The sequence below is a fragment of the Pleurodeles waltl genome, chromosome 11, assembly GCF_031143425.1.
Source record: "Pleurodeles waltl isolate 20211129_DDA chromosome 11, aPleWal1.hap1.20221129, whole genome shotgun sequence".
NCBI lineage: Eukaryota > Metazoa > Chordata > Amphibia > Caudata > Salamandridae > Pleurodeles > Pleurodeles waltl.
The window spans coordinates 2,739,657-2,763,366 of NC_090450.1; the positions used below are offsets into that span (position 1 = coordinate 2,739,657).

The following is a 23,710-nucleotide window of genomic DNA, read 5'->3' on the forward strand; positions in this document are numbered from 1 at the left end:
TATGCGTGCCTTCGACTAATGAAAGCAAGCCGATTTAATTAGGGAAGCCCACGAACCAATAAAAAGCACTGACGTGAAGTTGACAGGGCTCGGAGCCCTTTTCTAAATACTAAAGAGTCTCCCTGCTATACGGTTGCGCAAGCGCATGCAAAGCAGGCTCAACCCTAACAAGCATTTACAATGCATCAGGTCTCGCGTTTGCTCGTGTTAGAGCCGATCGCGTTGTAAACTCCTAACCCGACTTTTCACCTATCGGGCAAAAGTGCATTTATGCACGTAACCCGAAAAAGTGAAATCAAGTAGGTAAAGCGCTCGACTTCTGCCAAGCGAGATCGGGCTCGTAAATTAGTTTAAAAAAAAGTCCACCAGCCGGATGGAAAACAGCGAGCCTCGCATGTTTTCTGTACTTGGTCGCTGCGCTCGAGGAGGGCTAGCCACCGGAAAAGGCATGACCTTTGCGTGCCTTCGACTAATGAAAGCAAGCCGATTTAATTAGGGAAGCCCACGAACCAATAAAAAGCACTGACGTGAAGTTGACAGGGCTCGGAGCCCTTTTCTAAATACTAAAGAGTCTCCCTGCTATACGCATGCGCGAGCGCATGCAAAGCAGGCTCGACCCTAAAAAAAAGAATCCTTCATTTAAAAGCAATCACAGACATGGTGGTCTGCTGACCCCAGCAGGCCACCATCCCTGTGATTTTAGCGAGTTGCAAACCAAAACCGTCCTCATTATTATTCATGAGGTCGGTCTATTTGTGACCCACTGGGAATTGCAAATGAAGCCTAAAAGAGTTTCACACATTTGAAATAGTGATTTCTGGATTGCGATTCACAGGAAATCACAATTAGGAACTTGCACTTTCAAACTTTCATGCATGTGGCCCCTAGTTAGCATACATTAGGCAGGTCATTTTACAACCCCTGCTCAATGTGTGTAATGTAAAAGCAGAAGGGAATAGTACATAACGCACATTGTTCATCTGCTGCATGAGAAACTAGGGGGGTCACTGATGGCAGATTTACTATCATGTTGAGCTGATATTGCACCACAAAAGTAACACAAACTGGCGTAACTGGATTTACTTTCTAGAACAAAACCTTACTTGTGCTGAAATGCACCCCTAAAGTAACACAAAGTGGTGCCAGCGCTGCTTTGCTTTGTTTCAGGGTGGCATATTAAGGGCGGTACCCAGGCATCCCCATGCAACCACACATGGGTTCTGGCACAACCCTCTATCTACTCACATTTGTAGTAAATTCTAAGTTTATATTTGGAGAGAGCGCCCTCTTCAGGATTAAAAAATCACGGCAGCCCAGTAATTGATGCTTCTTGTTATCGTTATTCGTGCTGCATATTGCAAAACCCGACAGCCAATGTGTTTCGGTCCAATTTTGGGAACTTCTTCAGGGCTGCAGAACAAAAAATATCAAAATTCTATAAAATGTATCTAAAAACAGCACACACGGTATTTGCTACACTAAAAAGTCCACCATATAACATACACTCTCTTTTGTTTGTTAAAAGAGAGAAAACAAAAAAACATTTTATCTCGCTCTGGACAACCTCACAACGAACACGTGGAGTGACAGGGCCATGCATGGAAATAACAGCTCTTTGACTTGATGTTCTAAAAGAGAAATGTTTACATTTCTCCTCGCCTCTCTGATTTTGCACGTGTGCTGCACTGTGAAGCCCACATCCAAAGTGTGAAATGTTTTACGTTTATCGAGACATTATTTTCAACTATAAAGTTCTCTTCTAGTACAAAACCTATGCTAGACATGACACTTTACACAGGTGCAAACCTATGCTAGACATGGCACGAAACACAGGTACAAATCTTTGCTAGACATGGCACATAACACAGGTGCAAGTGTATGCTTGATGTGGCACATAATACAGGTGCAAACCTATGCTAGACATGGCACATAACACAGGTGCAAACCTATGCTAGACGTGGCACATAACACAGATGCAAACCTATGTTTCACATGACACATTACACAAGTGCAAACCTATGCTAGACATGGTACATAACACAGGTGCAAACCCATGCTGAACCTGACACATTATACAGGTGCAAACCCATGCTTGACATGGCACATAACACAGGTGCAAACCTATGCTTAACATGGAACATAACACAGGTGCAAACGTTTTCTGCACATGACACAAAACACAGGTGTAAACCTATGCTTCATATGGCACACAGGTGCAAACCTATGCTTAACATGACACATAACACAGGTGCAAACCTATGCTAAACATGGCACATAACACAGGTGAAAACCTATATTTCACATCACACATTACACAGGTGCAAACATATGTTTGACATGGCACATAACACAGGTTCAAACCTTTGGTATACATGGCACATGACACAGGTGCAAACCTTTTGTGGACATGACGCGTAACACAGGTGCAAACCTATGTTTCACATGACATAGTACACAGGTGCAAACCTATGTTTGACATGGCACTTAACACAGGTGCAAACCTTTGTTAGACATGGCACATAGCACAGGTACAAACCTTTGCTAGACATGACACACAGACAAGGTTGTGTGTGTGGCACTAGCGCTAGAGAGATAAGAGGACAGTGCCATATACAGAAGATGTGAGGCTGATCTTCTGCCTTCTTCTCACGCAATGCATAACACAAGTGCAAATGTATGCTAGACATGACACATAACACAGGTGCAAACCTAAGCTTGATGTGACACATTACAAAGGTGCAAACATATGTTAGACGTGGCACATAACACAGATGTAAACCCATGCTAGGCATGGCACATAACCCAGTTGAAACCTATGCTTGATATGGCACATAACACAGATGTACACCCATGCTTAACATGGCACACAACAAAGGTGCAAACCTATGCTAGAGATGGCACGTAACATGGATGGAAGCTTATGCTTGATATGGCACATAACACAGATGTAAACCCATGCTAGACATGGCACATAACACAGTTGCAAACCTATGCTAGACGTGGCATATAACACAGGTGCAAACCAATTCTAGACATGACACATAACACAGGTGCAAACCTTTTCTGGACATGACACATAACACAGGTGCAACCCTATGTTTCACATGACACATTACACAGGTGCAAACCTATGCTTGACATGGCACATAACACAGGTGCAAACCTTTGCTGGACATGGCACATGACACAGGTGCAAACCTCTGCTAGGTATGACACATTACACAGGTGCAGACCTATCACAGACATGGCACATAACACAGGTGCAAACCTATGCTAGACATAACACATAACACAGGTGCAAACCTTTTCTGGACATGACACATAACACAGGTGCAAACCTATGTTTCATATGGCACATAACACAGGTACAAACCTATGCTTAACATGGCACATAACACAGGTGCAAACCTATGCTAGAAGAGGCACATAACACTAGTGCAAACCAATGTTTCACATCACACATAACACAGGTGCAAACCTTTGCTAGACATGACACACAGTGCAAGGTAGTGTGTGTGGCACTAGCGCTAGAGAGATAAGAGGACAATGCCATATATAGAAGATGTGAAGCTGACCTCTGTCTCCATCTCAAGCAATGCATAAGACAGGTGCAAATTTATGCTAGACATGACACATAACGCTGGTGCAAACCTAAGCTTGATTTGACACATTACACAGGTGCACACCTATGCTAGACATGGCACATAACACAGGTGCAAACCTATGCTAGATGCAAACCTATGCTAGACATGGCACATAACACAGGTGCAAACCTATGTTTCACATGACACATTACACAGGTGCAAACCTATGTTTGATATGGCACATAACACAGGTGCAAACCTTTGCTAGACATTGCACATGATACAGGTGCAAACCCATGCTAGACATGACACATAACACAGGTGCAAACCTTTTCTGGACATGACTCATAACACAGGTGCAAACCTATGCTTGGCATGGCACATAACACAGATGTAAACCCATGCTAGACATGACACATAACACAGGTGCAAATCTATGCTTGATGTGTCACATAACACAGATGTAAACCCATGCTAGACATGGCACATAACACAGATGTACACCCATGCTAGACATGACACATAACACAGTTGAAACCTATGCTTGATATGGCACATAACACAGATGCAAACCCATGCTAGACATGGCACATAACACAGTTGCAAACCTATGCTAGACGTGGCATATAACACAGGTGCAAACCAATGCTAGCCATGACACATAACACAGGTGCAAACCTTTTCTGGACATGACCCATAACACAGGTGCAAACCTATGTTTCACATGACACATTACACAGGTGCAACCCTATGCTTGACATGGCACATAACACAGGTGCAAACCTTTGCTGGACATGGCACATGACACAGGTGCAAACCTCTGCTAGGTATGACACATTACACAGGTGTAGACCTATCCCAGACATGGCACATAACACAGGTGCAAACCTATGCTAGACATAACACATAACACAGGTGCAAACCTTTACTGGACATGACACATAACACAGGTGCAAACCTATGCTTAACATGGCACATAACACAGGTGCAAACCTATGCTAGAAGTGGCACATAACACTGGTGCAAACCAATGTTTCACATCACACATAACACAGGTGCAAACCTTTGCTAGAATTGACACACAGTGCAAGGTAGTGTGTGTGGCACTAGCGCTAGAGAGATAAGAGGACAATGCCATATATAGAAGATGTGAAGCTGACCTTCTGTCTCCATCTCAAACAATGCATAACACAGGTGCAAATTTATGCTAGACATGACACATAACGCTGGTGCAAACCTAAGCTTGATTTTACACATTACAAAGGTGCACACCTATGCTAGACATGGCACATAACACAGGTGCAAACCTATGCTAGATGCAAACCTATGCTAGACATGGCACATAACACAGGTGCAAACCTATGTTTCACATGACACATTACACAGGTGCAAACCTATGTTTGATATGGCACATAACACAGGTGCAAACCTTTGCTAGACATTGCACATGATACAGGTGCAAACCCATGCTAGACAGAACACATAACACAGGTGCAAACCTTTTCTGGACATGACTCATAACACAGGTGCAAACCTATGCTTGGTATGGCACATAACACAGATGTAAACCCATGCTAGACATGACACATAACACAGGTGCAAATCTATGCTTGATGTGTCACATAACACAGATGTAAATCCACGCTAGACATGGCACATAACACAGATGTATACCCATGCTAGACATGACACATAACACAGTTGAAACCTAGGCTTGATATGGCACATAACACAGATGCAAACCCATGCTAGACATGGCACATAACACAGATGTAAACCCATGCTTAACATGGCACATAACACAGATGCAAATTTTGCTAGACTTGGCACATAACACAGGTGCAAACCTTTTCAGGACATGACTCATAATACAGGTGCAAACCTATGTTTCACATGACACAGTACACAGGTCCAAAGCTATGTTTGACATGGCACATAACACAGATGTAAACCCATGCTAGACATGACACATAACACAGGTGCAAATCTATGCTTGATGTGTCACATAACACAGATGTAAACCCATGCTAGACATGGCACATAACACAGATGTACACCCATGCTAGACATGACACATAACACAGTTGAAACCTATGCTTGATATGGCACATAACACAGATGCAAACCCATGCTAGACATGACACATAACACAGGTGCAAACCTATGCTTGAAATGGCACATAACACAGATGTAAACCCATGCTAGACATGGCACATAACACAGATGTACACCCATGCTAGACATGACACATAACACAGTTGAAACCTATGCTTGATATGGCACATAACACAGATGCAAACCCATGTCTCTGCCCTTTAAAGATAGGGGGTTGCTGTGCGTCTCACAGCAGAGCCTCAGCTGGCTCAGCATCACTAACCTGATATGAGATGTTCAGCTCTCCACATCTTGTCCCAGTGATGCCTGCCCCTCGCCAATCCATTATGTTGCACCCCGCGTCTGAATGAGACGCAGAGCTGTGCTAGAGGAAATAGTGTAGTGGCTGCAAAGCACACAGAGAAAGCTTCTGGTGTCAAACAATTCTAACCTGAGCTAAAAGAACAAACTTCTACTTGGGGAATTTGTTCATTAAAAGCAAAATAATTTACCTAGTGGGCATACCAAAGTTGATACCCATTCAGCAAAAGAGCACTGCCTTTAAACGACCAACAGCAGTTCTTCTTAAGGGAGGCAGGGAGGAACCCTCAGGGAGACAGGGATGTTAAAATCTGTCGGAGACCTCATGACAAGATCAGAGGTTGGCAGACGCCTGCCAGGGTCTGAATGTCTGTCAGAAGCCACCGTCCTCATTCTCGTTTTAACTTGACTTTTCCAAGGTTAGACATGGATCATGTCCACCATGGTGATGTCAATCATGGGCAATTGTGTCATCCTCTGGGATATTACAGAACTCTTCTGTGCCTTAAAGCATCCTTATATTAGACAGATATGGATAGTTGTTCCTATCCTTATTTCTTCATTATTGATTATGGTTTCTTGTGAAACCTACAAGAGAACAGTGTGTAAACCTCAGCCCCGCTGACCATCCCTTGAAGTAAGGATTTTTAAGAGGCACCCCCCCTCCGTAGCGCTCAACTGCTGACTAGTAACTCCTAGTTTCACATGACCTCTGTCCAGGTGTGACATCACCGGCCCACAGCCTAAGTGTGATAAATTGGATGAACTACAATTTATAGGATAAGCCCTGATAAGTATTTCAGTAGCGTAAATCACAGTAATCCAATTAGGGCAGCGGTAAAAGGATTAGACCTGCTTGAAAGTCCTACTTTGGAAGTATTCTTCTTCAAGCTAACTGAGCACAAAAGCCCTCAGTGTTTGTTGTACTCAGTATGCTTCTCCGGACTGACTCACATCCAGCTCTACTCCCAAGATCTTATCCTTCTTTCATGAAAGGATATCATATTCTTGGATTCCAGCCCACGCTTTTCCGCTACTACTAGAAAATGTAGCGCCTGTCTGCCTCAACTTCAAGAATGGTCCACTCCAAAAATGTCTACGTACCACTTTAACATCCTGGTTCAGGTCCGAGGAGAGCTCTCGCTGCAGCTCGGTATGATGTGACACCCTCCAGGACCCTCAGGAGCCTGCAGAGAGACCGCATGTGGACATCACCTGGCTGAAGGAGCATCTTTACACATTCCCACGAGTCCCTCACTGCACTCTCTACACTAAAAGGAATGGGAGGATCTCATTGCCTTCCCTGCCCCTGCGCTTCCTCCAGTCTATCCAGAAAGAGTCAGTGGTCGAAGGTGACAGAGATTCTCAACAAATCATGGAGGAACAGCAGAGTCTATCCAGTGGATCCATCCCTTCATCAGGGTCATCTGTCACTTCCAGCAACCCTGTCTCTGTACCGGTCCTTGGTCACTAGCCGACTAAGAATACCCAGTAATGACTTCCTTTGGAAGATGGGCCTGTGCTTGTCCACGTACAGTCCAGTACAGGGTTCTGCAAAGTCGGTCCTGGATATTCGGGTCCATGCCAGGTTTTTAGCATGTCCACATTTAGAAAAATGTAGATTTCTGAAACATCTTTTTTCTAAATGAGGATATGCTAAACATCTGGCAAGGACCCGGCTCTCCAGGACCGACTTTGCAGAACCCTGCTCCAGTACCATGATTCAGTAGTAGTTCCATATTCTGACTCCTGCCTGTTATCTGCGGGGTTAGCTTTTCATTGAGGAGCTTGTATGGAACTCTATGGCAAAGGTTGTACCAATTCTTCCTTGAATTTTCTTGGCCCTTGTCTGCACCAGGACTGTAATTTTGCAGCATGCTTTTTCTTCTGCCGTCATCATAATGCTGGCAGCTCCCATGTGAAAGCGTCTAGAAGGTTTGTAGTCTCTTCTTGTTACTGTGCATAAGAAATGTGGGGACCTGCATGAAAACTAGTATTCCTGGTGAGCAGGTTCTTACACTGAGAACTTAGAAGTTTGCTCTGTCTTAGCTGTTTATAATTTCTTAGCTCCCTCTCACTATGTCCTGGGTGACTGACCTAATGCCATGTAGAGCAAACAGGATTGTTGTAATGTACGAGTCATGATCTAACCATGTCTCTGGTGATCAGTCTTAGATCTGTGAGACATGTTTACTTGTGTGTCTCACCTTTAAGACTTCCAGCTACAGGAGCAGTCTTCAGCCTTCACTCAGTGTGGTCAAACACCCTGGGAGATTAGGTGAGACGTGGCATCCACCGGCCGCCATAGATCCTTCCTCTTACAAAACCCCGTCTGCCTTCTGTGTCACGGACCTCGACACAACCAATGGAGCAACTTCTCGTTGATTCATCAGTACTCCTGAAGTTACGTCCACTTCACTAATCGCCAATACATGTTTACAATGCCATCTAGGTGAGCTGTTCTCTTCTGTTTGCTCCGTGGCCCGGCCACTCAAGCACTTTACTTCAGGTGTTTCCTTTGAGTCCCTGCACACTTGTAAAGGTGCTCTTCAGAATAAAGAAGCAACTTTGTACCCAGCACCACAACTTCTCCTAAGGTCCTGAGAAGGAAGCCAGGACAGAATGGGGAATTGCTGGAGGAATCAAACACAGAATGATCGATTCCCCTGGTAATTTGACATCAATTAGAGGATCCTCAAGATCCAACCTTCAATCCTTGATAACTCGGCCCCCACGGAGTTAACAGTATGCCGGGGAGCCGAATTAAACCCCCCATACTCGAACTGAGGGCCAAAGGTATATCCTCGGCCTCTTCAACTTATCCACACATCCTCCCTATAAAGAGGGCTCATACCTGGGGGACGTCCAGCCTTGTCCAATCAGCACTGAATTTACCTGCTTTGGACTTCTGATTTCAATCTAAATATCTGACATTTTACACAATCTTAAAAAAGTGGTTATTGTCTTGTTTAATCATCTCTTTGTTCTCTGAGTCATCTCCCTCAGTGCCAGGACATGCTGTTCATTGTGCTGTATCAAGCAGTATTCAGTCATTAATTTGGAGGGAGTCCACTTTGAGATTCTAGGTGCTGTGGGACTGGAGAGTTTACCTGTGGTAAAGTATAGGGAAAATAAAAAGGAATGTGTATGTTAACTATCAGCGTAAAATCATTGTATATATTTAATTTAAATGTACAACAAAATAAGAAAAATGTTGCAACACTATTAAGTTAATTTTGAATTAAAACTTTAATGGAAACATATTTAATTGGGATTATTTTTTCTGAAGTTTAAATAAATAAAAAAAAATATATATATATATATATATATATTTAATGTGCAATATGTATGTGATGTATAGCATTTAAGTAAAAGTTCATTTAAATATTTTAATAAAATGTATTGTTACATTTTGTAATTCAATATAGCTCATTACAATATTTTATAATTAATTAATTAATAAATATGTACTACCCTCTGACCTGGGCATTTATGCCTGCACCACCCTTTGACCTGGTATTCATCCATGCACCACCCTGCATCTCCCTCTGAGCTGGTCATTCATCCCTGCACCACCCTCTGACCTGGGCATTCATCCCTGCACCACCCTGAACCTCCCTGCACCACCCTCTGACCTGGGCATTCATACCTCCACCACCCTCTGACCTTGGCATTCATCCCTACACCACCCGGAACACCCTGAACCACCCTCTAACTTGGGCATGCATCCCTGCACCAACCTTTGACCTGGTATTAATCCCTGCACCACTCTCTGGCCTGGTCATTCATACCTGCACCACCCTCTGACCTTGGCATTCATCCCTGCACCACCCTGAACCACCCTCTAACCTGGGTGTTCATCCCTGCACCACCCTGTGACCCAGTCATTCATCCCTGAACCCCCCTCTGAGCTGGTCATTCATACCTGCACCCCCCTCTGAGCTGGTCATTCATACCTGCACCCCCATCTTACCTGGGCATTCATCCCTGCACCACCCTCTGACATGGGAATTCAGCCCTGCACCACCCGGCACCACCCTGCACCACCCTACATCACTCTCTGACCTGGTCGTTCATACCTGCACCTCCCTGAACCACCCTCTAACCTGGGCATGCATCCCTGCACCACCCTTTGACCTGGTATTCATCCCTGCAGCACCCTGAACCCCCCTCTTACCTGGGCATTCATCCCTGCACCACCCTGTGACCTGGTATTCATGCCTGCACCACCCTGCACCACTCTCTGACCTGGTCATTCATACCTGCACCACCCTCTGACCTTGGCATTCATCCCAGCACCACCCCGAACCACCCTGAACCCCCCTCTTACCTGGGCATTCATCCCTGCACCACCCTGTGGCCTGGTATTCATCCCTGTACCACCCTGCACCACTCTCTGACCTGGTCATTCATACCTGCACCACACTCTGACCTTGGCATTCATCCCTGCACCACCTTGAACCACCCTGCATCACCCTCTGACCTGGGCATTCACCCCTTCACTACCCTACCCTTCACCACCCTCTGAACTGGGCGTTCATCCCTGCACCACCCTGAACCACCCTGCTCCACTCTGTGACCTGGGCATTCATCCCTGTACCACCCTGAACCACCCTGCATCACCCTCTGACCTGGGCATTCATGCCTGCACCACCCTGTGACCCAGTCATTGATCCCTGCAGTACCCTGCACCACCCTCTGAGCTGGGCATTCATCCCTGCACCACTCTCTGACCTGGGCATTCACCCCTTCACCACCCTACCCTGCACCACCTTCTGACCTGGGCGTTCATCCCTGCACCACCCTGAACCACCCTGCACCACCCTCTGACCTGGGCGTTCATCCCTGCACCACCCTGAACCACCCTGCATCACCCTCTGACCTGGGCATTCACCCCTTCACCACCCTCTGAACTGGGCGTTCATCCCTGCACCACCCTGAACCACCCTGCTCCACCCTGTGACCTGGGCATTCATCCCTGTACCACCCTGAACCACCCTGCATCACCCTCTGACCTGGGCATTCACCCCTTCACCACCCTACCCTGCACCACCCTCTGACCTGGGCGTTCATCCCTGCACCACCCTGAACCACCCTGCACCCCCCTCTGACCTGGGCATTCATGCCTGTACCACCCTCTGAGCCAGTCATTGATCCGTGCACCACCCTGTGACCTGGGCATTCATCCCTGTACCACCCTGAACCACTATGCACCACCCTCTGACCTGGGCATTCATACCTGCACCACCCTCTGACCTGGGCATTCATCCGTGCACCACTCTCTTACCTGGGCATTCACCCCTTCACCACCCTACCCTGCACCACCCTCTGACCTGGGCATTCATCCCTGCACCACCCTGAACCTCCCTGCACCACCCTCTGACCTGGGCATTCATGCCTGTACCACCCTCTGACCTAGTCATTGATCCGTGCATCAGCCTCTGAGCTGGGCATTCATGCCAAGAAGTGTCCTGTCTTACATTAACCCTGCTTTAGCACAACAACTGACACCGGGGGGTCAAGGAGGCTCGAGGGCCTTGTATATCCGGCCCCCACTCTCACGGTTCGGACCTTTCTCCGGTGTCTTTACTCAGCTCTACTTCTATTGTCCCGTTTTCCTTCTTACATGCTGCGCTATCTTCCTATTCAAAATATATTTTATCTTACCAGGGGGTTTTCTGAAGTTGTCTCTTGCCTTCCTCAGAGACCACACTTCCTCCTGCCTAGAATGAGGACCTCAGTTAGACACCGGGCTTCCTTCTCTCGTGAGCCTGAGAGGTGTTAAACAGAAGAATCATTTGCTGTAGGTGTCTGTGGTCCCGGCCCTCCTTCCAACTTCCTTATCACTGCAAATAAACGGCAAGTGTAAACGAAGATGGAGATGTTAAAACGCGCCATTTCCACCTGGATTGCACAAGGCGCAGGCCAGTGTACCACCCATGCTCCCTCTAGATCCGGCTTTGCGTTGAGCGAAGTTAATTGAGCCATTTTATCTCAAGAAACTGGCTGGGACAGCTTCTCCAATAAATGCTCCTTTGAAGGATGCTACAGCAGATGTCAGGGTGTTCATTGTGCACAGCCCTTAGAATCGGTCGAAAATATATCCATAAAGGTCGCAAAGTATCTATTTGTCTATGCGCGTTGGGACTATAATATCGATGGCAATGCAATGCCAAGGTGAGTTTGGGCATTCAAAAACACTGATTACTGGCATTAGATTTGTCAATGACATGTCAGCCAACATACACTCAGTGCGCTCTTCACCGTCCTTTCAATGGCAATACCCACACTTGGCCACCAAAAGGCGCCTTTTAAACCTTACTTAGATTTACACATTTCCAAGTGACCCTTCTGCGTTTGTTTCATATCACCATTGGTGGACCAACCCGTCCACCTCTTGAAAGTTCCTTGTAATCCATGATAGCATCATTTTACCTTTGAAAATGGCCTCAATTCATGCCCCGGGCATATCTTTCTGGCCCATCCATTAGCTGCTCATTCTGGAGGCTTCTGAAGGTCTACGCCTGCTCACCCTTCTGCGTTAATGTCTCTGAAGCCGCCATTGGGCACCAGACCCACCTGAGACCCACTGGTCTTCGATACTCTCCCGCCTGAGTCAGTGTCCCAGATAGACCATCTGCTTCGTCCCTTCCAGGTACAAGCATCCCTCATGTGACCAGGCCCTGGCTCCCAGGTGCCTCAGATCTCTCCCAGTTATTGGACTGCAGGGATTACACCCAACAAAAACACCATTGTGGGGCTCAGAATTTATAGGGTGCGATAAATGCCACTGATTATGACTTTTTGAAACTAACATGAAGATTTTGATGTTTATTGTGGAATAATCTGCATGCTACCGTGAAAGCCTTACTCCCCTGCCCTGTGAAAGCCTTACTCTCTTTCCCTGTGAAATTCCTGCAAGTTTTAGCTGCTGAAATTTAACAAAGAGTGAGGGATTTACCACACCCGGTAATTACTGGGGAATGTAAATACCACCCGCCTCGGAAATCTGATAGGATCTGCAATCTCCAACTAACTGGGTATCAGAGCCAAAGTCACTTCCACAATTCTTGGCCACACATTTATCAAACTGTCTGTAGTCAAAAGATATGTCGAAGGCTTGTGGTCGCAGAGAAAGGTCAGCAGGTTTCCCCAAATAAACAGCCTAAAACGTTGCGAAGCCCAGACAGAGATGCTAGTCATTCTCGTTAGTGACTGAGTATTCATCATCAGTAGGAGCTAGGGAACCCGGATTAAAACCTGGTGGTCTCCTTGTTGGTGCCATCTGTCTCACAGCTGTCAGGCCTTTGCTACTTGCCTCAGTCAGACCCCATAACATGGAACCGGCGACCATAAGATTTATTTATGGTGCATCATCGCGATGAAATTTATGTGAAAACTCAAACTTGGCTTTGACCATCAGAGGCTGTCTCAAGTGACAAGTCGTATCTGCAAAATTCAGAAGTAATTAATTATCCTAAAACTCTGCAAAGTCCTAACCACTGGCCTAATATTCTCTTTAAACTCAGGCATTATTGCACTTTTGTTTTCTTTCACTAATTGTTCCTTTGCTTTCACAAACACACCACTCACCTCAGGCCCCAGGTGAGCTACACTTTTCTCAGTGAATTTAGATTTTGCAGATTCAATTGTCAAACCTTTTCTGTCGAAATCCTCAGTATTATTCTCAGTCAAAGATCATGTTTCTGTATATTCTTCCACAGAATGAAAATGTACCCTTGAAAAAAAAAATACTCTTTCCCTGCCAAAAAGTGGATACATGAGCCTGTGGGAATCCGTGGCACTGACGCCATTGCAGAGAGCATCCCCTTAAATTGGGGCCATCCTCTTGTTGTTCTAGACGTGGGGTACCTTTTAGTTGGGGATTGGGAGGTATGCGGATGAGATATTCACTGCACAAAACCAACTAGCACCCTCCAAATTAGGCAACAGTTCCCCAGATGCTGGTAATGAGAGCTTTTTCAGTAGGTCGACACATCATTTAATTTTGGCGTTGGCCAGATGTGCAATCACAAAGGAGGGCATCTGTTCCTAGTCCTCAACGGCTATGTTCACTTCTGCATCCATCAGTTTCTCAAGTTCTTCTGACACCTCCTCTCTCATCAACCCGTCCAGTGGCCTAACCTTTTGCACTTTAGGGTAACCACTGAATTTAAAAAAAGCAATTTTCCAACGATTCATTACATTTTCCCAGAAATATCCCACGGCCATGCTCACTTTGTCCTAACAGTGAAAGTGTAGGCATCCTACCAGACTGACAGTCATCAACTCATCCCCGCCTCTCTCCCTCAGCGGAAAGTGAATCTTTGCACATTGCAAAGTGGATCTTTTGCACATTGTAAAGGGAATCTTTTGCACATTGTAAAGTGATTCCTTTGCACATTGTAAAGTGAATCTTTTGCACATTGTAAAGGGAATCTTTGCACATTGTAAAGGGAATCTTTTGCACATTGTAAAGGGAATCTTTGCACATTGTAAAGGGAATCTTAGCCTGTTTTAAAGTGAATCTTTTGTACATTATAAAGTTTATCTTTTTCACATTGTAAAGAGAATCTTTTGTACATCGTAAAGTGAATCTTTCCACGTCGTGAAGTGAAGATTTTGCACATTATAAAGTGAATCTTTTGCACGTTATAAAGTTTATCTTTTGCACATAGTAAAGAGAATATTTTGCATATTTTAAAGTGAATCTTTGCACCTTGTAAACTGAATCTTTTGCATAGTATAAAGTGAATATTTTGCACATTGTAAAGTGAATCTTTTGCACATTGTAAAGTGAATCTTTGCACGTTGTAAAGTGAATCTTTTGCACAGTGTAAAGTGAAAATTTGCACAGTGTAAAGTGAATCTTTTCCACGTTGTAAAGTGAAACTTTGCACGTTCTACAGTGAAACTTTGCACTTTGTAAAATGAATCTTTTGTACATTGTAAAGCAAATCTTCGCACATTGTAAAGTGAATCTTTGCACGTTGTAAAGTGTATCTTTGCACGTTCTGAAAAGAAGCTTTTGTACCTTTTAAAGTGAATCTTTGCACATTGCGAAGTGAATCTTTGCACATTGTAAAGTGAATCTTTTGCATGTTGTAAAGTGAATCTTTGCACGTTTTAAAGTGAATCTTTTGCACATTGTATAGTGAATCCTTGCACGTTGTAAAGTGAATCTTTTGCACGTTGTAAAGTGAATCTTTTGTACGTTGTAAAGTGATTCTTGGAGCATCTGGCCAGATGCTTCCAATGGAAGCAGCTTAAGATCACAGTTTATGTATTAGGTGTTTAGAGCCCCGGGAAAGTGAAAATAGTTTTTTACTCGTAAGACATTAGGCAGGAGACTCACGATTTTTTAAAGAAAACAATGGTTTTTTTTCTCCATGTTTCCAACCGAACATCGCCTCTGCTTCGGTAGAAGTCCAAGGGAGGAATACATTCTCACGATTTTAATTTTGGAAACCTCCCCCTTTCGGTTGTAAATTGGTGTAAATCAAATTGTATTTGTATTTGTATATCTAGCTAATATTTAGTAATGTTGATTAAGGCTTTTGTATCATTTGTAAAAAAAACATAAAAAAATTAATGAAAGCAAGAAAAAACACTCCATGGCACAATCTTTCTGTGGCTGTACCCTAAAAATCTAGAACATTCCTCCCTGACGTTATTCTACCCCTCAACTGACCCATCAATAAAGATTGTATTCACTTTCTTTTCAACAAACCTTTTCTTATCGGTCCATCTTAATCACCCAACTGCTGTAGTGGGCTCCTAAATTCTTAGGTAATCTGTAAGTTAATTACAAATAATTGCACATGTCTGTCCACGTACCACTGATCCTGCAGTCTAGAACACGTCACCACCAAGTGTCTTGCTCTGCTAAATACATTTGTAAACAAGGGAATACTCAACATAGAATAGTCTCTAGCCTTCCCTGGCTCTTATTCAATTGTTTTTCTATTTTCAGTTTTCAATATTCATAATATTTTACCTTCCATCTTATCATTTTTAAAAGCTTCTAGTATTTTATTTTTATTGTTACCTTACTTACTTTGCAGGGATTTGCATGTAATTGCATAGGACTCAGTGCCTCTCCTGGTGAGGGAGCATTTCATGATTGTACAAATGAACTAGTTTTGTAATTTATATGGATCCTTGGTCTATTTTGTCCCGTTCACTTGGGCCTGCTTTCCAAATTTGGTGCCTATTCTCCAGCTGCATTTCTGGTAATGTTACAAGTGGCACATGAGAAATAAATTATGGGAGACCAATACCAAATTTAGCGTCCACAATTCCAAATGGGAAAACAAGTTGTTATGATAATATCAATGTTATAAATGGGACATCAATCACTTCACAGAGATACGCCTACACAGACCAGATGGGAAGTTAGAACATCAAACCTCACCTCAAAAATATTGCTTGGTACTACACTTGTGGGACTCCTGGGGTACTCCAGCTGTCGGAAAATGGGTTATTGGTAAGGGCAGGTAAGTACCTACACTTAGCAATAGGCCACTAACCTCCACTTAGGTCCAGTTAGGTCTCAGTAAATTAAACCCAGCTCAACCCTTGGTAGCTTGGCAACCAGCGACAAGGCTTAACTTAGGAGACAGAGTGTAAAACATTCAAATATCACAAAACAGTAATTAAATAAAACACAGGAAACAGTTTAAAAATCCAAAACCAATTTATAAAAATAGATTATATTTTTATCTTTAAAATGACACAAAAATGAATAAAATTGGATAAGGGGAACCGGAGATATGAATTTTTAAAGACTTTTAGTTTTTTAGCACCTAGAAACAGAAAGCGCCAATCGGGTCATCTGGTTGCACCTGGACCGGGGCAAAGTCAAACTTTAAGGCCGACCGCAATGGAGCCCTGTTCGGCTACAGCTCGCGGGAGGCCTCGGTCAAAAGTTTACCTTCGACTTAGTCTCTATTCTGAAGATTTTCTTCAGCGGGACGAATCTGCCAGTCCAATCCGACCTTCGGGAACTCTTCTCCGGATACGCAGCGCAGGAATCCTCGGAGGAGATTTTTACCTTCGGACGTAGTCATTTTTTCGAGGTGAAAATCCTTTGACCGGGGTAAACTTGGATCTTGATCTGACGTCCTTGGAGCCCTCCTCGGATACGCTGGCTGGGAGGTCCCGGTCAACTTTTTACCTTCGGACTTAGTCTCTTTTTTGGAGATTTTCTTCACCGGGACGAACCAGCAAGTCAGACCGGGTCGCGTTGAGGCAAGCCGGCTAGAGTTGCCACGGCGGGTCGGGCCCTCTATGGAGCTTTTTTTCAAAAGTGATCCAAACTTCTCCAAACTTCTGGGGCTTCTCCCAGATGTTCTTTTAGGGTTCTTTTGGGGTCCACAACTCACCCCAAGGGTCCAGAAGCTCTGAGATGATCCTTGGGGGTGCGGACTACAACTCCCAGAATGCACCTGGCGCAAACTCCTTTTTGGCACTGGACAATGGTCAGCTGGCCGGTTTCTTCAGGAGTTGGTGCAGGGGACTCTGGTTAGCAATTTCTTACCTGTAGCAAATAGGGAGTCGCTCCTTGAACCAATTGAAGCCAGGCGAAGTCCTTCTTGTGGTGAAGCCCAAGTGTGCAGCTGGTGCAGTCCTTCTGAGTGCAGGTTCCAGGTGCAGGCCAGGGGTCCAGCAGGGCAGTCCTTCTTCTCCTTTGGTTCTTCCTTGTTGGAATCTGATGGGGATCTGAGGTGTGGGTGCAGGTCTGCCAGTTTTATCCTTGCTCCTGAGTGAAAAACAGGGGGGATCCTGATTCTCCCATAAGGTGCAGGGTCCTTCCCCCTGTGATGACCACTTCCTGGGAAGTGTGGCAAAAATCAATCCCAGGAGGCAACATTCTTCAAAAATCCATCATGGCTGAATCTGATTTTTGGAGGTTGCATCTGGCTGAGCCCACCCACTGGTGTGGCTAAAAATCATAAACACACCCCTCTCCTGCCCTCTCCTAATCTAATCAAGCGGGCACCTAGTTGTCTGGGGTTGCAGGATGTGGGGGTGTTGCTGGGGTGCTCCAAATGTCCTTCTCTGCCTTTGAAGACCAGTTTGGCAGCCCTCCCCCTTCCTGCCTCACCATTTGCTGAGGGGAAATTCCCTCCCACAGCCAGGTCACTTCACACCTCATCAAGGCAGCCTGGCCAGGCTGCCAGAGGCTGGCCAATCAGGGCACAGCAGCAAAAACAATGCAGGGCTGAAATTGGCAACTTTTTAGGTAAAGTTTAAAACTCTTTACCTGAACAAGTTATATTAAATCCCACAACTAGAAGTTGTGGGATTTATTATAACAATTAATTTGATACCAACCTCTTGGTATCCATTACTTAAGGGGACTTTAAAAACTAAAATAAAGTCTCCCCATTCTAGCCTTTGAAGGCCATTCACTACAATGAGGGAAAAACGAATCAGGGCTTATAAAACTACTTGTATAAGGTCCCTGCTTATAGTTATAGTTACATGGCACCCAGCCCTAGGGGCACATAGGGCACACCTTAGGGGTGACTTATCTTTAATAATAAGGTAGTTTAAGACTTTGGAACTACTTTTAATTCCAAAGTCGAATTTGCATATAACTTTAATTTAAAAGCAGCCAGCAAGGCAGACCTGCCTTTAAAATGACACTGGGCACCTATGAGTGCACAACCTATGCTGTGGTCCCCAAACCTACATACCCTACCATATACTAGGGACTTATAGGTAGGTTAACTTAGCCAATTATAATGAGCCTAATTTGCATATTGATTTAGCCCAGAGCACAGGCCCTGGGAGTGGTTAGCAGTACCCAGGGCACCATCAGAGTCAGGAAAACACCAGCAAAAAGTGGAAAATGGGGGCAAAAAGTTAGGGGGCCTCTGTAATCAGTTCTGTTTTCTTACTCCAGCATTCCCAGGATTAAGTCAGGAGAAAGCTAGGAATATTCCTGTCTGCAGTGTGGAAGCAAGTCAGTATTCCTATAAAATGAAACGTTTCATTTAGACTTTGACGGAGCAGGTGCACGACCCCACCAAGCTGGCTTTCAACGCCACATTTAGAGCACTGCAGGATTTCTGTGGAAACCCTGACCTGATGACTCAACTACCACTGGGCAATCAGGGAGTAGTGTTGGTCACACCACCCTACTTAAGGCATGGTGACAATCACTAGAGTTCTCTGCCTGAAGCCCCCCTGCTAGGTGTGGCGGTGGGTGTCACAGAAATCTAACAAAGACCCCAGTGCATTTGATGAAAACTCCTAGTGCATCACAACTGTTGTGTTTTTTCTTGTTTTCTAGTAACACGCATCCGCTTTTGGAGTTTTTTTCCTGAAAGCAAAAACACGTGGCAGAGAAACTGAAACAACTATGGCGTCTGTGTGGGACAGTTCAGGGCCATCTGTGGAGTTCCCATATCGATCCCCAATCCCGGCATGGGGTCCTTCACCAGGAAAGCAATGGCCAAGGCCTCCCAAGACCTGCCAGGACACCTGCCCACAGCAATTACCTCATATGATATACCTACTAATAGGAAGATCTTTGAATCTTGGGGCCACTGCTTTTAAGGGCGGGCGGCATAGCACCACATTGGAACATTCATGTGTAAGCGCTGTGAGAGAGAACAAGGCGATTCTGAATAAATGGAAGAGCACAGCTGCAGCGTCCCGTCTGATTCACAGATTGTGTTCTGTTTCACAGGATGATTTCAAACAATATACCAGGAAAAGGGTGAGGTGGGTCCACCTGGCATCGGAAACAAGCTGCAAGAGCCGGGACGCAGACAACAGGATCATTGCGGATGAAGACTCCATCGTGAACAAAGTCATTTCAAAGCCAGAACTGAAAGTGAGTGTTGAATAAACTGTCCCAGTATTGTGTTCTGGTTCGTACTGAAAGTCAGGCTGACAGTCTCTCTGTCTCGAGTTATCATTCTTTCATGTGCTCTGTCAAACTCAAGGTCTGAGAGGCCACCTAGTTGTAAAATATCTGTTAATGATGGGGCTGATTCACAGATGCTTTCATTACTACATGCAGGAGTACTCCCGTAGTAATAGTGCATGTGCTCCCAAATACCTTCTAAATAACAAACTTAACCACAACAGGGGCACCCCAAAGGAACCCTAGGACCTGGGGCAAGAAAACTGTCCACAAACATATGTTCCACAAAGGGAAAGCAGTTAGACTATCACTTGATAGCAAGTGCATATGAATCAGCATATTGATTAGAAGCTCCCACACACTGATTTTGGAGACACATGATATGTTGTTATTATGCGCAAATGAAGAAAAACAAACTTCCAAGCAAATAACTTAATCAGTTAGTGCTCAAAATACATACAGAAAAAGGCTTAAATAATATTTAGTGTGTTAGAAGCAAAGGTGACATTGTGATTCTATTTTTGAGTCCATAGACCCAAATTCAACAAGGATCTGAATCTGTTCCCAAATTTCTAGCCCACCGACGGCGTTTCCGCCCTAGTTAGTCACCAGGAAAACGCTAATTTATTTGAGCAGAGTGTCACCCTGAAAAGTGAAAAGACAGCAGAAATGGAGGGCACCATGGTCAGAGTAAAGAAAAGTGAGGAGAGCACCAAAGCCAAAACAAAAGTCTAGTACTCCTTCCAAAAACCCACAAAAGGGCAGAATCATTCCGCATAACATATTGATTTCAGGTCATAGGCGCCAAGCTTGGGGGAAAAACCTGCTATAACCTGCATTATTTCTCCTTGCTCTGGAATTCCAGGCTGTGATGTACTTGCTGTATGTGTTTGTGGTCTCAAAGCCTGTGGTGCGCACAATTGGAGGTTTTGCCACCAAGAAACCCGCTGTGTGATTACACATCACGAATGGTACATGAGTCTGTGACTTACAATCAACACACTGCAAATCCATGCAGTTCACAAGGCAGAGGAGACTGGGAATGTATTAGTGGTTTGTAACCACACTTGCAGTCACTGGCTACTGTCACCTCAGATGGCTTGGAATGCATTAATCAATCAATCAAAGCATTTGTAAAGTGCACTACACACCCATGAGGGTCTCAAGGCGCTGATGGGGTAAAGTGGAAGTTTTCCACAACAGACAGTTCTGAGTGTCTCCTCCCAGCATGGGTGGGAAGAGACATCCAGTGGAAGTGGTCCATGGCAGACAGTTTGGAGTATCTCCTGCCGGCATTGGTGGGAATGGGGCATCCAGTGGAAGTTGTCCACAACAGACAGTTCTGAGTGTCTCCTGCCAGCACTGTTGGGAAGGGACATTCAGTGGAAGTGATCCACAACAGACAGTTCTGAGTGTCTCCTCCCAGCATGTGTGGGAAGGGACATCCAGTGGAAGTGGTCCATGGCAGACAGTTCTGAGTGTCTCCTGCCAGCATTGGTGGGAAGGGACATCCAGTGGAAGTGGTCCACAACAGACAGTTCTGAGTGTCTCCTCCCAGCATTGGTGGGAATGGACATCCAGTGGAAGTTGTCCATGGCAAACAGTTCTGAGTGTCTCCTCCCAGCATGGGTGGGAAGGAGCTTCCAGTGGAAGTGGTCTTTGGCAAACAGTTCTGAGTGTCTCCTGCCAGCATTGGTGGGAAGGGGCATCCAGTGGAAGTCGTCCATGGCAGACTGCCCTGAGTGTCTCCTGCCAGCACTGGTGGGACGGGACATCCAGTGGAAGTGGTCCACGACAGACAGTTCTGAGTGTCTACCTTCAGCACTGGTGAGAAGCGACATCCAGTGGAAGTGGTCCACGACAGACAGTTCTGAGTGTCTCCTACCAGCATTGGTGGGAAGGGGACATCCAGTGGAAGTGGTCCATGGCCAACAGTTCTGAGTATCTCCTGCCGGCATTGGTGGGAATGGGGCATCCAGTGGAAGTGGTCCATAGCAGATAGTTCTGTGTGTCTCCTGCCAGCATTGGTGGGAATGAGTGTCTCCTGCCAGCATTGGTGGGTAGGGGCTTTCAGTGGAAGTGGTCCTTGGCCGTCAGTTCTGAGTGTCTCCTGCCAGCATTGGTGGGAATGAGTGTCTCCTGCCAGCATTGGTGGGAAGGGGCTTCCAGTGGAAGTGGTCTATGGCGGACAGTTCTGAGTGTCTCCTGCCAGCATTGGTGGGAATGAGTGTCTCCTGCCAGCATTGGTAGGAAGGGACATCCAGTGGAAGTGGTCCATGGCCGACAGTTCTGAGTGTCTCCTGCCAGCATTGGTGGGAATGGGGCATCCAGTGGAAGTGGTCCATGGCCAACAGTTCTGAGTATCTCCTGCCGGCATTGGTGGGGTTGGGGCATCCAGTGGAAGTGGTCCATGGCAGATAGTTCTGAGTGCCTCCTGCCAGCATTGGTGGGAAGGGGCTTCCAGTGGAAGTGGTCCATGGCAGATAGTTCTGAGTGTCTCCTGACAGCATTGATGGGAAGGGGCTTCCAGTGGAAGTGGTCCATAGCAGATAGCTCTGAGTGTCTCCTGACAGCATTGGTGAGAATGAGTGCTCCTGCCAGCATTGGTGGGAAGGGGCTTCCAGTGGAAGTGGTCCATGGCCAACAGTTCTGAGTGTCTCCTGCCAGCATTGGTGGGAATGAGTGTCTCCTGCCAGCATTGGTGGGAAGGGACATCCAGTGGAAGTGGTCCATAGCCGACAGTTCTGAGTGTCACCTGCCAGCATTGGTGGGAAGAGGCATAAAATGGAGGTGGTCCGAGACAGACAGTTCTGAGTGTCTCCTGCAGCACTGGAGGGGAAGACATAAAGTGGAGGTGGTCCATGACAGACTGATCTGAGTATCTCCATCACCACCTGTGGGAAGAGACATCAAGTGGAAGTGGGCCGGGACAGTTTCCACTCTTTGAGTCTCTCATGCCAGCATTGGTGGGAAGAGAGACAAAGTGGAACTGATCCATTAAAGACAGTCTCACTTTCTGGGTATCTCTTGCAGCACTGGTGTGGAGAGACATCAGTCAAGGGGACCGCTGCATGGTCCCATGGATGGCCTGTTCACATCATGCCAATTATATTTTTTAAGACTGCAGTTTGTGTCCTTATAAAGGACAGAGGCTGCTGGTTAGCATTCTGCGGATTGAAAACACTGTTGTGGAGATATGTTACTCTTCACAGGTCTCATTCACTGCATGTGCAGTCCTCCTGCCAGATTTGCAGAGAAAATCCTTTGGAAACATTTGCAAATTCCTCCAGGTACCAATATTGTAATATGTAATGTGAAAGATTAGCAAACTCATTGCACAATAAAACAAGGGTTGGTTTACAAAATACTAGGGATCAGGTTTATCACGGCATGTGTTGCCAAGCGTCACACAAGGTGACACAAGGGCAATGCAAGCCCTTATGTGAAATTCACAATGCCACACAAGCCACCGCAGCACTGTGTGACATAGTAAATCTTGAGTAACGCAAGGCGGTGCAGCACACATAGAAGGAGGAAAAAAGCTTTGATGATTGTTTGTGTGCAGGACGGTGCTCCTTTCTGCAAAGAAACCATCATGGCTGCAACACAGGTGCCCTTGCACCACGGCACAAGGGTGTCTGCTTTGGCACAAAAATTCCCTGTTTGCGCCATTGACGAGCAACAGCAGGAATGCTTCACTTTTTAGTAGATATGGCAAATTCCTGCTCTCTCCATTTCACACAGTGCAGCAAGCCACCTTGCTGCATTGTACAGCATCAAATCTTAGGAAATCCTACCCAGTGGCGGTTTCTGCATGAGGGCGTCAGGGCTC

General features: G+C 45.6%; 1 protein-coding gene across 3 annotated transcripts in view; it reads left to right on the forward strand.

Moving 5' to 3' along the window:
• Nucleotides 1-23,710, forward strand: part of LOC138265203 (probable cation-transporting ATPase 13A4) — a 267,665-nt gene that overhangs the window by 35,244 nt on the left and 208,711 nt on the right. For 2 of the 3 annotated variants that reach the window (XM_069212748.1, XM_069212749.1), the window contains exon 3: nt 19,699-19,845. The exons of the other annotated variant lie outside the window; for it this stretch is intronic. In XM_069212748.1, the coding sequence (XP_069068849.1) occupies nt 19,699-19,845 (147 nt within the window). The remainder of the gene's footprint in view (nt 1-19,698; nt 19,846-23,710) is intronic. 3 annotated transcript variants of the gene reach the window in all.